Raw genomic sequence first — 14,605 nt, 5'->3', positions numbered from 1 at the left:
GGGGGAAAAAAATTGTTCATAAAGCAGATGTGTGATGGGTGAAATTCACCAGACCTCCTTCTTAAAAAGACCTGCATAGAAGTTACTGATCTTGAATGCGTGCCGTGCTTTCGTGCCTGGCCTGTTGTCTTGGAGCCCGTGGCCCTGCACACGGAAACAATCCACCCATTTCCTCCCATGGAAATTTTCTCTCTCCAACCACATTTTTTCCCTGGAACATTCTTTCTTTCCAGTTGCAGGAGAAGTAGTGAGGCTGCAGAGGTCACACCAGTGACCCGTCTCGCTGGCCGGTGGGGTCCGTTTAATACAGTGTAAGGGCCAAGGTGTCCAGGGGACCTGCCCATGTGTGCCATGCCAAGCACCATGCATGCCCCTGACCTCCAAGAAAAGGAAACTCGGAATGATGGGAGTTTTGCCAAGAACACCTCTCCTCTCTAATGAGGGCAGACTTCACTTCCATTGTTCATTTATAACAAGGCCTTTGGGAGGACTTAGGTGTTCAGGAGGCATTTATTGTTTCATTTTCCTGGGCTCAGGGAAAGCAGGGAGGTGGGTCTGATGCAGCCCCTTCACTGTCTGCACTTGACACCCGAAAGCTGACCAGGAGAGAACAGGGGCCACTTTAGAATGCATTAGCACACAGGAATCTCAAATAAAGGGACCTCTGTGTGACCTGAGGGCTTTTCAGACTGAAGACGAGAATGACTTCAGCATAGCCAGGCCACCCTGCACGACGTCCTCCAAGGCAGTGGGTCTGTACAGACACTGACCTTCAGACCGTTTCCTCCAACCCCCAGCTGTGTTTCCAGAGCTCGAGGCTGGAGGTGCTCTGAGTACATTTCACTCAATGTCCCTTTCTCTTTTTCAGACTGTTCTGTGTCAGAACTGCTTGTCCACGCCTAGGTAATACTTTGAGCACATTCAAAACTTTCTGACCAAGATCTCAGAAAGGGGTTTTGCCAAAAAGAAACAGCTTGGAACCCAGAGCTTTGCCCAGATGAGGTGTTTCTAATCCTTAAGAATTGTTGATACTTAAACAAACCAGGTCCTTTCAAAGTCTTTGCATCCCTAGCGTGTCTTCCCCAAAGCTCAGGGCACCTCACAGGTGTCCAGTGACTGTCTTAGAGTTCCCATGAGGTAGGTAAGTGCCATTTCTCTTAACAAGGGTTCGGATTGCTGCCCAGCCCCTCCCAGTACAGACAGGAGCACAGCTTCACTGACCACCTTAGGTAGCGACTAGCTCGAGCTTGGCTGGCCGGAGGAAAAGCAATCTGTCCCCTTCCCAGCTGACTGTCCACAGGCTGGCCCCTCCAGGACACTCCAGGACCTGGCTGTGAAATGCACAGGTTCTGAGGGCACCCAGCTGTGTCTGGGCCTGCCTTGTGCCTCCCTCCCCACCCTCTACCAAAGACTATATAATTAGGGAAGGAGGGAGCTGGGGGCGAGAGAGCCACGCACAGGATGCTTTGCTTTGGCTGGAGGGCAGGTCTAATGGGCATGGGGGGGGGGGATAGTGGGATGTTACAATATTTAGATGTCCAAAACTAGCCATTTTCACGTAAAGATCCAGATTTCTGGTGTTGTGTGAAAACCCATCAGATCTGGCTACTGAAGTCATATGCCTGCAGGCAACATGGACTGGGGTAGAGGGCAGACTGTCCCCCCTTGTCAGGGAGGTGAGCTTCCTTCACCCCAGTGCCCATTTAGCCAGCTCTACTCATTTATGTCATCAGACTATCATTGCTACGTGAACTTGTGACCTGGCCCCAATGAAAAGATGCTAAATGGTCATCACTCATGCTGATCCTTCAAGCGCTAAAAGCTCTTAAAAAGAACTACATCACCTGTGTGTTTAGTTCGTAAATAAGCCTTTGGGTTGATTGACTCTCTGAGTGCCTGTTTTACACTAAGACATTAGCTAGAGTTTAGGAATACTCAGTTATGTAAAAATAACAGAACCGAACAACAAGCCCTTCATAGATGCTCTGAAAATACGCAAAGCTGCTGCTTATGGAGAATGTGGTTTTGACATGGCGCAGCAGACCAAACAATGGTGCACGTTATTGGGGTGGGGACATGGAGAGAATGTGCCTCATGGAGAGTCACTTATCTATGGGCAGGAGGGTACGTAACAGTTGCCAACAGGAGGAAAAACTTTTTAGAGAGCACAACCTCTCTAGCAAACTGTGCACGTGTCAGGGAGAGAGGCTTCCATCTATGACGTGCCTGCAACCTTGCCCACGCCCTTCTCTAGCCCTCCTCCTCTTCCTCGATTCACCCCCACATCACGTCACACTCACCCTTCCTTCCACTTCCCTCCCCAGAGCTCACCACATCCAGGGATCAAAACTGGGGAAGGGATGAGGAAATGCAGTCATTTCAAGTGGCAGCACTGAAAGGCACCCTGCACCCCAACCCCCCAGTTCTGAAAAATGAAACGTATGCTCCACAGCAGGTTATTTGGAAGGGGCAGGACTGATGAGCCTGGAGGAGACCGTCTCAAAGCTATACACAGGCCGTTGCTACTCTGTAAAGACAGGGAGTTATGGTTCTCGACTTTTGATGGCTAAAATTTGAAAATTTCAAACTAAAACAGCGGAGAAAAGGTAGGATGCCAAGGAGGTTGAAAGTGTGTTCAGAGGCAGTGTCCATGGGCGAAATTCTCTTGATGGTTGCATGGTGGTGGCAGAGGGGGAGGTTACTGAGATCTGACCTCCGCCAGCCAAACCCTAGACTCAGCACTCACTTTTGTCTGAAACACCCAGGCCACTCCTGCTTTTTGAGTCCTCGACTTGGGTTTCTCAGCTGAGCAGATGTGTCTCACTGGTAATCCCCCCGACCCTTCTTCCTAAGAAACCACCTTCGGTGAGACCTTTCTTGCTACCTCGCCCCCAGAGGCTGAGCTGTTACCTTTTGGGGAGGCTGAGGACTAATGGCTTGTTTGTGAGGCTGGCTTCACTAAACCAAGGAATCTTGTCAAACTTTGGAACAGGCACCTGGAGAGAAACGGAAAGAGGTCATTTTGCAGAATTCATGACCCTTGACCGCTGCCGTCATGAGGTCGACCAGGGTAAGCTAATAGCAGCTATAGAGCAGTCAACACATTACAAGACGTGTTTTATGATTTATATCTGACCCTTGAGTCTCCCATAAAGTAGCCAAGAGCAAACAGCGTTGTCTCCATTGGACAGATGAAGACATGAAAGCTCAGATAGTGTGACGGGCGGGGTCACACGGCTAGGGAGTGGATTCAGGTTTTCTGACTTTTGTGTCCGCTGTATCTTGTGTCCTGCTATATCTGTTTGTACATCCTCTAATATTTCCATGAACTCCGCTGAATATTAAACAACCTCCTATTCAAAGTCTCTGGCTGTTTCGGCCACAGGGGCCTCCGCCCTCATCCCTTGTAGGAGGCAAAGAGGAAAGAACCACTTTGAAGCTACAGACAACTGGGTATGAATGCCGGTTAATCCGCTTCCCGGCTGCGTGGCCTTGGACCAAGCACAAGCTCTCTGAGCCTCAGTTTCGTCTTCTCTGAGCGGTGGACGGGCATCACATCACAGGCCAATGCACAAGACCGAAAGCTCCACGACAGCAAGGACTCCGGTCTGTTTCACTCACGGCTGTATGACCAGCACCTAAATCAGCGCTTGGTCCTTGCAGGTACTCGGTTGCTGTGTGTCAAATGAACGCACAGAGGCCTGGGAAGCCCCTAGCTCAGCGGCTGACTCCTTACTAGGAGCTCAAGCAAAGCAGCCCTTACTCCCTGCCTTCCAGCAGCGCAGCCTCCAGCCCGGCCTTCGGATGCCGCCTTGGGTGGCGGGGCTGCTGTCCTGGGCCCCTGGCGGCCGCTCCACCGGGGAGCAACCGGGCGGTCCCCCGGGCGGCCACGAGGGGGCAGCAGCGCGCTGGCGGCCCCGCCGGCCGCGGAGGTGGCGGGGGACCCGGAAGGACCGCCCCGCGCCCCGGATGGGGAAGGAGGCGGGCGGCTGCCCTGTCCCGGCCGCGCGCCCCAGCGGACTGGCGGGCAGGTGGGTACCGAGCGCTCCGGGGCGTCTCCTCCGCCGCCATCCCCGCAGGCCCCAGGCCGGGTGAGGGGCGGCGGCGGCGGGGGTGGGGTGGCCGGAGGGTGAGCGGGGCGCCCCGTCGCAGCCCTGTCCCCGACCCGATGGGCGGGCGTTGCCCTCTCGGCGCCCCGGACCTTCCAGCCCGGGCGGCGGCCGTGGGAAGCCCAGGCTGGGGTCCCTGCTGCCGTGAGGGGGGCTCCCCGGGGGCCTGGCCTGTGCAGCCAAACCTGCCGTGGTCTCCACGGAAGCGAGAAGGTCGCGCCGTAGGAGTTGCCTCCGCAGGTTTGCTGGACGACCTGGGTGTTTCTGACTCTTAGTTTTCCCGTGGTGGAAAAAAAGGGGGTTTTGCCGTTGTAAGCAGGACGCTGGCTCTTTAAAGAACGTTAACCTCGGTTGATGCGTCCGGAACTGTCCCTGCTTGGAGTCCTAGGTTTGGGCTGAATAAGCCGGAGAGCTCACACGTGTCCGTATGGGGCAGTGCACTGTCGCCTTCAGACCGGTGACTTTTCTCTTTTTTGTTTAATAGCATATGCCTTTGAGAACCCAGTCAACGCTCTGGACCTTTCCCTAGACATTTGCATAAATGGCAGCTACAAGCAGGCAGTGACAGGGTTTGGGGACGCTGAAGCCCATCTCCAGACCGCAGGGGTCTGTGAACCCCTGAGTTAAATGGTTTGGAGGGAGGCACAGGCTTTGGGGGTCAAACTTCGAATCAGCCTCCACCATTTACCACTGTTAACTCGGGCTAAAATTACCTAAGCAGTCTGCATCTCAGCTTCTTGACTGCAGTACTTCAAGTGGGACGCCTACTAACTTGAAAGGTGTGGAGATTAAATGAAAGAAGCTAGGTGAGGCACTTCAGCACATAGTAGGCGCTCAGTAAGCGACAGCTAACAGATGGGATTATAATTTGAAATCTGAAAGGAAGCTTTAATATCCATAATTATAAGATGGCCAACCACATATATTTTGCACAGACCTGTGATCAACTGAGTTGGATGGATCAGAACTCAGTCTTGCCCTTGACCTGTCAAGACTTTCATAACCTCACGGCTGTTTCTTTCCAGGAACTTGGCTGTGTTGTCCGGCCTCAGAGAAGAGACTCATCCACTGCAGGCCTAGCCTGGGTCGCTGCTTTTGAAAACAAGGGAAGGCCGGTACAATTATCAGCCAGAACCCGGCATGGAATCGTCAGAGAGGTCTCATTTCTCTACTGTATGAAGACGAGAACCACCTGGACTTCTGCCCGGGAAACTGAACGGGCCCGCGTTCCAGGGGAAAGACAATGAGCGCCGAACCTGAGACGCAGGCCGAGGAGATCAGGTGGCAGAAGGTCTTGTATGAGCGACAGCCCTTTCCCGACAACTACGTGGACCAGCGGTTCCTGGAGGAGCTCCGCAAGAACATCCACGCCCGGAAGTACCGCTACTGGGCTGTCGTGTTTGAGTCCAGCGTGGTCGTGCAGCAGCTGTGCAGTGTCTGTGTTTTCGTGGTCATCTGGTGGTATATGGACGAGGGGCTTCTGGCCCCCCACTGGCTTTTCGGGACCGGCCTGGCTTCTTCGCTGGTCGGCTATATTTTGTTTGATCTCCTCGATGGAGGTGAGGGACGGAGGAAGAGTGGGCGGACCCGGTGGGCCGACTTGAAGAGCGCCTTGGTCTTCATCACTTTCACGTACGGCTTCTCGCCCATTCTGAAGACCCTGACAGAGTCGGTCAGCACTGACACCATCTACGCCATGTCCGTCTTCATGCTGTTAGGCCACCTCGTCTTCTTCGACTACGGCGCCAACGCGGCCATTGTGTCCAGCACACTGTCCTTGAACATGGCCATCTTCGCTTCTGTCTGCCTTGCCTCGCGCCTGCCCCGGTCCCTGCACGCCTTCATCATGGTGTCGTTTGCCATCCAGATTTTTGCCCTGTGGCCCATGCTGCAGAAGAAGCTGAAGGCGCGCACTCCCCGCAGCTATGTGGGGGTCACCCTGCTCTTTGCATTTTCAGCCCTGGCAGGCCTGCTGTCCATCAGCGTCGTGGGCGCCACCCTCTTTGCCCTCCTGCTGGTGTCCATCTCCTGCCTCTGCCCTTTCTACCTCATCCGCCTGCAGCTTTTTAAAGAGAACATTCATGGGCCTTGGGATGAGGCTGAGATCAAAGAAGACTTGTCCCGGTTCCTCAGCTAAGCTGGGGACCCCCTTTTCCTTACAAAGGCAAGCTCATAGTCTAGCCTCCCCACGACGTTAAGACCTGAAGGCAGACTTCCATCCTGGTGGATGCCGCAGACTGATGTGGGTGGGAGAACACAGAGATCAGAGGAGAAAGTTAACCAACGTGCTGATCTGTGTTGTTACTTGGCCGATGAAAAAGCTTTCTGGGGCCCTCAGGGATCATTGTCTCTGGTTTATTAGTCTCTGTGACCAAGGAAGTGATGTGGTTTCTATATATTAAACAACAACGTATCCATCAAATGGTTTCATGGTTTTTCTGTAAGCAGAAGACAGGCAGAAGGCATGAAGAGGAAAGAGATAACCAAAGTCTGTGCGTGTATAAAGCCGCTTCTCTGCCTTTTTTTCAGTACTGACAGTGGCTCCATTACATATCTAGAGCTCAGATTCTAGAGCCCTGGAGGCCATGTCCACTTTTGTTTTCTAAAATTGCAGAATTGGCCCCTTAGCCTTGACTCAGTTTCTCCTCAGCTCCAAGAGAAGCACGTACCTGCACGGAACATGTGCTGTGTCATAATGCACACACGAAACGCTGCAAGTTCAGAGGCTGGAGGTCAAATCCAGCTGGAGTGTTAGGAGATACTTAGTCTTGGCGGGTAGGTGGGATTTCAGTAGGCAGAAGATGGTCTTAGGGCAAGGTTGGCAGAGGCCTTCATGAGCCAGGTCAGTAACATGAGCCGGCGAGGCTGGCATAGCTGACTAATGGCAACTGGCAACCGAGGGAGCATGGCCATCCAGTGAGACCGGCTGCCACTCTGCTCCAGCTGTGTTTCCGGTCAGAGTTTGGCCCGCTTCCGAGCACCAAATACAATTCTAACCCAGGAGCTGTACATGTGATTTTTAATATGAAATTGGACGTGTCCGTTCTGTCAGATTCAAATCAGGCCTCAAAACACACTTGCATGCAAACTGTGCCCGGCACTGAGGCACATGTGACCTTAGCACAAGCCACCAAGGTGGGAGTTCAGGGTTACGGGGCTCTGAGGAAAAGGGGGGGTGGGAGGTTCGAGAAACAATTAGGGATTAGGATACTCGGGAGTTTGGGTTTTATATTTATCTAGCTGATGTAAGGGGGGAGTAAGTGACCAGATCGTGGGCTAATGTCTGAATTGCCATCTCCGTTGTCTCACCTGGAAAGTGGGAGTGACAGTATCTACCTCTAGAGCTGTGATGATTAAATGGGACCTGTGCAAAGTGCTTTGCAGAATGGTGGACACAGCACTGTACTAATGTTAGCGCTTACTGTTATTACCAAGTTGATGTGCAGGAAGACGAGGCATCAGATTCCTCCCAGATGAGCGGGTCCCTCATGAAATCACTCACTTGGGTTCCTGCACTCTCCCTTCTCATTAGAAGTTAATTTCAAATCAGAAATCTCATTGGGGCTAGTAGTCTTCCTAAGAAGTAGCGTTTTGATTTCTCTGAACATAGATGTCTCAAAAATGTCTTCAATACTGATTTTAATTTGGACGGATGCCTAGAAAATCAAACTGTTAGGAATTCAAAGAAAAAGAAGGTCACTCTGTGAAGATGGATCAGAGACTAGGACACCAGGGCCTGAAAGGAAGGCTTCTGGGAGACACAGCCATGGCCCAGACCACTGTTCAGGGCGACAGTGAAGGTGGGTTCGTTCAACAACATCACACCTTGTAGGACGGGCTGACACCCTTGGAAATTTGATATAATTTTACACGCTTTCTGCATGCATCGCCGGGAAGTTCCACACACCCAGGAACATAAATGGATTCCAAAAAGGTTTGGGGGAAAAAGGAAATAAAAAAGCCATACGTGTTCTCTAAGGAAGTGTGAGGAAACCCCAAGCCTTTTAGTGTTGGCAACCTGAAGGATGAAGATGCGCCTCTCTGGGTGGCTGCGGCCTAGACGATGCTGCGACCTAGTGTGACAGTTGGTGGGCAAGTTACTCATCACTTAAGTAGAGGGATGCAGCCAGTCTCTGAAATTTAAATTGCACTGAAAGGGTGCAGGTAGAATATTACTGATTTAGATCCCCAGAGATATGATGGTGTGTATATGTGTGGGAGAAGGGGAGAGGATTACGGCAGCACTGGCATGAAAGTCCCAACCTGCCAAGGGCTTGTGTGTAAGAAGCTGCCTGCCTGCCCCGTCTGCACTCCTTCCTCCCAGCTCTGCTTCTTGTCACCGAGTGATAGGGAAGGCTGGAGGGTGCTGGGGGCCAAGTGAGGGCAAGAAGGGAGGGGAGGAGAGGCCGCTTTGCCCACCCCTCCAAAAGGGCACCAGGGATTGGGGCTGGGATGGAAGGAGGGCCAGGGAGGGCGTACTCTACGCTGTGGCATGATGTGGCTGCGAGATGCTTGGCACGTCGCTGGAAGGCTGTGCAGGGATCTGAGTGTGGCAACATACAGTGGTGTCTGTGTTCTGTCTGTCCCCTTCGTCAGTGCTGGAAACTTTTGAGTGAGCCTTTGGGCAGCTGCCTTAAATTGTGGATTTTTAAGAATTCATGCCGAGTGTATCTAAGGCAGCTTATTGGAGCCATCTACACCTTCTAAGCCAAAGGCTCAAGGTCAAGGAAAACAAAGACAAGCCAGCAGAGGGCATCCGTCACACAATTTTACAGTATTTCAAACAGGCTGAAAGCAGGGAACAGGCTGGGACACAGCGCCATCTCGTGGAAGTTGTTGATATTCCTTTTTATAATGAAATTCAGTAAGAGCCTTGGGATTCTTGCTGAATTGTGGCTTGGGAAGTAACTACACCGTCTGAGGTCCCCATACATTCAGGAAATAAATAGCACAGTGGTATTTGATAAATTATTACATGTAGTTACATTTTCTAGCACCCAGTGTGTACCAGGCACTGTGTTCGGCACTTTATATACATTGTCTTATTACAACAATTCTGTAATACAGGTATTATTTTCATTTTAAAGCTGAGGAGACTTAAGATTTTCCCCAACATCTAATAAAATATTTATTGTCCGCCTGGGCCTATCTCTACTCACTTTCTACCATTCCCATTTTATGATGTCTGGCCTCAGGAATTTATTCAACAAATATTTGCTAAGCATTTAACTATATGACAGATACTGTTTTATGTGCTTGTGATATATCTATGAACAAAATGGGCACAGGTCCTTGACCTAGGCGAGTTAGCATACTAGCAGGAGGAGACAGATAAAAAACATAGGAGGTAATAAATGCTACAGAGCAAAAGAAGAAGCAGTGGTATTCGACAAGGGGGTTGGAGTAGGTCTCATGGAAACCGTAATATTTAACCCCAAAGACGTGAAGGCGGTGAGGGAATAATCCAGATTCCCAGGGGAGGAACATTCCAGGGAGAGGGAGAGCCTGAAAGACTGGGTTTTCGATAGTGTTATGTGGCGCTTCAAAATCGGCTTTGTTAGCTGCTGTCACCCGCGTCAGTGGCTTCTTCTTGACGCACTCAACAGCTGCCACTGAATCTGGTCTTAATATGTTGACAGTATTGCGATTCAGTAGTAACTTCTAGTATGAAAACCCCAAACGAAAGCGGGTATCTATAATGGTGGTGGAGGCAGCTGGCATGTCCCTTTAAATGGGGGACATAGAGCGGTGTAATATCATGAAGTCTATTTGATTTATTCAGATACAGACTCTGTAGTACGATAAAGGGCTAGAGAAGTTTCTTTTTCAGAAATCTTATCTTCCTGTGGGTGAGGTTCATGCTTTTAAAATGGATTCACAATTGCAAAGGTTTATTTTGGAATCTCATGGAACTAAACCAAAGATTCCGGTATCAATTTTCTGCATTCTTTTTTTTTAAATACTTACTGCTGAGTTATAAAACAGATATTGGCCCGTACAACATTTTTTTCAAACTCTGGGATAAGGAGGACGAAAGTATATCGTGCTCCAAACCCACGGAAAGTGTCCATGTCTGCAAACGAACAGCAGGAGTTATTAATATTTCCTTATCTCCTTTTGTCTTTTAGCTTCTAGGATGTTTGTTGAAACACCCCTCAGTGTCTCCGTGGTGCCCAAGGCTCATTGACATTTACTTACCAGTGAAACTCTTTAAGGAAAGGAGTGGAAGTTGTGTTTATTTTTTTCCCTACCTTTAATTCTCTCTTCTCCATCTCCTAGACGTCCTGGGTTTTTCTAGCTGGAGGCTGGGGAGCACCAGCTCCCCCCACAGGTCCTAGTGGAAGATGGCTGCAGGCACCTTCCGAATCTAAAGCCTTTGTATTAGCAGCCAAAGCTAACTTAACGGATTACTTCCATTTCAAAACCACTGTCTTTCTCAACCAACACTTACACTATTCCATTAGAAATGAAAAGTCTGGTCTTTGGTTGGCTAAAATGAGTTCTGTTGCTCCTTTCTTTGTCTGAGGTCAGAATCACCATGTTCTAGAATGTTAGCAAGTAGATACTCTGGTTCTAGAACTCAAATAGCTTCTCCAGCACTAAAATCAGTAACAACTGTCCCTGGGAAAATGACCAACATGGTCTCCCATCAGAGCCCTAGACTACGTTTGCTCGTTTTATTTTGCAAACTCTTTCAATCCTGTCACCTCTCTGGTGCGCCCAGTAAGTAGGACGTTATCATGAATTCAGGAAAGGGCTGAAGCATAAATAAAAGGATGGGAATACTTTAGAAATACTATTTTTATTAAAGGCATACTAGCTGGTGCCTCCTAGTGATCCTGAGTTATGGTCAACTCAGCAAAAGGCTGTACTTTTTCAACCATCAAACACTGAGGGTGGAGGTGGGGTCAGGGGAGTTGGGGGAGGGTATCTCATGAGACTCAGAAACACTGTGACGAGTCAATAAATCGGAACCAACCTCAGCATGGTTTCCTTTTAAACCTGGCTGCCATCTCCCCTCCCCATTTCTCTTGTGTGAGGAGAGGGACCGCACTTTGTGGGGACACCGGGTAAGGATGCCAGGCAATGGGTTCGTCCAGCTAGGACTCGAGTTTTCCACTCTTATTGTTCGTCAGGTCAATTAAAGCGTTAAGTCTTTTAAACTGTGTCACACTGCATAGAAAAATACGTTCATGTTTAAGACAAGTGGGAAGGTACCAAACTCCTAAGAAAAGCTGAATCGCTGGAAGCCTTCCAATGACAACCTCTGTGTTTGTTCCGGGAGGTGGGGGGATCATCGGGGGGGGGGACTGTGTCTGTTGTGGTGGGAATGCTATCAGATGGGACTTTTATCCAATAAGAATACGGATTATGAAATCAAATGCCTGCACTGGAGGTGAAGGGAAGGGCAGAGGACCTCTCGCTCAACTCACTGCCTCCAGGTAGACTTGAGAGTCAGGTGGTCCTGGCGTTGGCACCCTCTCTCAGCCAACAGCGCTTCGATGTCTTGTGCCATGTGAACATTTTAACCTGGGAAATAAACTGGCTTTGCGATTTTGAGTGGAGAGTACATTTCTTACAAAAAGATCTGTGTGGTCCAAAGACAGGGCATTGTTAGTGAGGGGTCCCCACTTTTGACTTGGAGTTTCCTGCCCATGGGGCCCACACGACTTGCCTCCATGAGACATGAAGTAAATGGGACACCAGTTCCTGCCGCGCCATTTTTTACTTTCCTGTCCTGTACTTTTCTGTCTGAACGTGCCCAGTGAGCCAAGTACAGAAGCGGTCCCACCCAAACGGAGATTCTTTTAAATGCTAATTTAGACCATGTAAACCTTCAAAAAGAAAATTCTGAATTAAATCTCAAACCTTTGGGAAGGGGTCAGTCAGATCATATATTTGACAGGATGTAGGATATTACCTTAATAATAAACACTTTATTTGGATAAATCATTGGGTGTTTAATGATTGCTTAAAATTTCAGTGTTGGAATTACCATTTGAGGGTTAGGGTTTAAAAAAAGTTCTCTTTCCCCCCAAACTCATTCAGAGTCTATTCTCCAGTACTTTACTGACATGATTAAGCATCTTTTCAAGGCGACATTTCCTCGCCTTATATTTTTATTCTGAATGGTATCTGTTTTCCCCTAAATTTGCAAAATAGAATGTATGAGATTTATGTGTTTGAGAACTACAACAATTTCTTCCGTGATCTTACATATTTTATCTCCTATGAGAGTGTTTGAAAAAAATAACAAAAATAGAAAAAATGTTTTGGTGCAATAATAATTATTAACGGGATTCCTGGAAGCCAGTTGAAAATAGTTTTGTGTCTTTCCTAGAAATCCAGAATTTTTATTGCTTTTCACACTTCTATTGGACAGACATTTCAATTGAAGATAGATTATTATTCTCGACCAAATATCATCTTAAATCAATGCTTGAAGAATTTAAAATTAATCTTTTTCCATTTAAGCCCCTTAAAAGATCAAATTATGTATTTTTCACCTTACCTGGTTTTCGCTGAAACAAACTCTCCTTTTTAACTTGGGTCTTCTTTAGAGAAAAGGAACAGAACATGTTTCTTTTTTTATATATAGAATAAACTTTGTTTTTATTATAGACATGGATCAAAAATAAAAGTTTTTATGTACATATGACATAGAGTGCCAACGTGAGGCTTTTAGATACCATGGATAGACATGTTGTTGGAAATGAAAGGAGATGGGGTTAGGTTGGTCGTCCTGGCACTGCTGGAGGGGGTCGCCTAGTGGAAACAAAACAAAACAAAACTAACAAAAAGAAAAAACACAGATGCAGAGGACGAAAACAATGTTTAACATAAAAAACAAATCCAAAAAAAAAAGAGCATGCAAAATTATCCCACAAACATCAAAGTCAAATCAGACGACAAAGCATGCAGACACACAGGGTCCTGAGAGAATGCCACATGGCAGAGGGGGCTGCTGCCAGGGCTTTTCCTGGCCACCAGCAGTGTGCTAGGGACGGGCCATTTGAGCCCGCTCCAAAATCTTAGTGTTTGGTACCACGGGATGATGAAGCCATGCAGTCATGTTCAGGAGACCTGGGAACAGGTACAGGGCCAAATTCCTTCATAACCTGAGCGTTTGTTTCCCAACCCCGACTCGGTGACATTGCGTTATTTCCAAAGGGTTCAATCAATGGTGTGAGGTCTCCATAGGGGGAGAGGGAGTTGATGCAGAAATATGACAGGTGACATTTTTTTTGAAGATGAGGGAAATTAGAAGGTGTCAAGGGATCCAGTGGAGCTATGTCATCACAACGCAGGAGATGTTGGGTCAATCTTGGAGAAAAGGATTTGTAAATAAGGATTTGTCCCAGGTGAATATCCTGGTGTGGCAGCCTTTCCGGGCCCAGGGACTCTACAAGGCGGGGTCTGGTCCACATGGTGACCCCAGGATTTTGTCAGATTTCCCTCCGTCTCAGAGCGGGGTACCACTGAGGTTCTGACTGACTCTGAACTGGGTCCACTAGGGTCAATGAGACTGGGTTTGCTGCGCTTTCTCCGTGTCCCTAGCCTGGCTTGCATCTTGTCATGCCCACGGGCTGTGAAGTAAGGTTTCAGGGCTCTGTTTCATTTTGACATCAGCCTCTCTGGATGTTTCGCTAGAGAGAAACTCTACACTGCAACGCACAGCTCTGTAAGTAGGAACACGGCAGGCCCATGAAGCTTTCCCGCCGGTTTCCAGCAGAAGCTGTACTTCAATTTCTTCTTTCTAAGCAAGCCGGTAATCAACTCAACATTACAGCAAGCCATAGAGCTGTGAGGTCAGCTCAGTCAGCACCCTACTCTCTGTGGGGCTTCTTTCTGGCTACCCACTGGGTGTTCAACAACATACTCACTTACTCTTGTGACACGTCAGTGAGTGGAGCAATGAGGTCTACAAAACACAAAAACACAAAAACAAAAACAAACTTCTTTTTCCTCTTCTACGTCCAATGGAGCCAAAATGACCAGGCTGTTTCTGAGCCGTGGTTTAAAAAAAAAAAAATGCTCTTACCTTCCCCCAAGTCCAAGACCAATTTTTCTCTGGTCCAATTTAAGCTGGCTACCCTAAGGAGGCCTCCAATCCATATAAATGATGAAGGACTTGTTATTGGTACGTAACCTTTCAACTCTGGGGGGTCTGCGAGCCTTTAGCTGCTGAGATCCAGGTAATGGGTGTCTCTGGTGTTTTCATGAAGAAAGTGTAATTAAATTCCAGTCAGGCTCGATGAGATTTATCACCTGCCCAGCAAACAGAAACTATTTTTGAGCTCTGAAGGGGCTTTGGGACACGTTAATGACCTCAGCAGGGTGGGGAGGTGAGCCATTAAACTGAGCGGAGAGTCCACAGAGCTGAAGGGACGTTCTGTTTGCGTTTGCCAAAGCGCTTTCCTGTTGGAGCCAGTTGGTGTTCTAATCCAGAAACAGGATCAGAAATTCTGTGTCTCGGAATATATTGCGCCCACAGC

The 14,605-nt window shown here is 48.7% G+C and overlaps 2 protein-coding genes across 3 annotated transcripts in view; one reads left to right on the top strand and one right to left on the bottom strand.

Annotated features, from left to right (window-relative positions):
• The first annotated feature begins 3,953 nt into the window (after positions 1–3,953).
• PIGC (phosphatidylinositol glycan anchor biosynthesis class C) lies at positions 3,954–6,531 on the top strand. 2 transcript variants are annotated; one of them, XM_019648105.1, is made up of 2 exons: positions 3,954–4,031; positions 5,135–6,531. In XM_019648105.1, exon 2 carries the CDS (start codon positions 5,353–5,355, stop codon positions 6,244–6,246), a length of 894 nt encoding a protein of 297 aa, XP_019503650.1. In that variant the 5' UTR covers positions 3,954–4,031; positions 5,135–5,352; the 3' UTR covers positions 6,247–6,531. The 2 variants fall into 2 exon arrangements, with proteins under 2 accessions (XP_019503650.1, XP_019503658.1); XM_019648113.1 differs by having other exon boundaries at positions 4,031–4,091.
• A 6,192-nt stretch (positions 6,532–12,723) lies between these two features.
• DNM3 (dynamin 3) overlaps positions 12,724–14,605 on the bottom strand; it is a 425,435-nt gene continuing 423,553 nt past the window's right edge. Inside the window, exon 22 of the mRNA XM_019648014.1 lies at positions 12,724–12,875. Within this exon, the coding sequence (XP_019503559.1) occupies positions 12,839–12,875 (37 nt within the window). The 3' untranslated portion in view covers positions 12,724–12,838. The remainder of the gene's footprint in view (positions 12,876–14,605) is intronic.

The sequence above is a fragment of the Hipposideros armiger genome, unplaced genomic scaffold (assembly GCF_001890085.2).
Source record: "Hipposideros armiger isolate ML-2016 unplaced genomic scaffold, ASM189008v1 scaffold_6, whole genome shotgun sequence".
In the NCBI taxonomy this organism is placed as follows: domain Eukaryota; kingdom Metazoa; phylum Chordata; class Mammalia; order Chiroptera; family Hipposideridae; genus Hipposideros; species Hipposideros armiger.
The sequence above is the reverse complement of the archived record's forward strand: the minus strand, read 5'-3'. Positions and strand labels throughout refer to the sequence as shown.

What these genes read in the sequence shown, in the direction of transcription:
- PIGC (XM_019648105.1), top strand. Translation starts at nt 5,353, where the DNA reads ATGAGCGCCGAACCTGAGACGCAGGCCGAGGAGATCAGGTGGCAGAAG.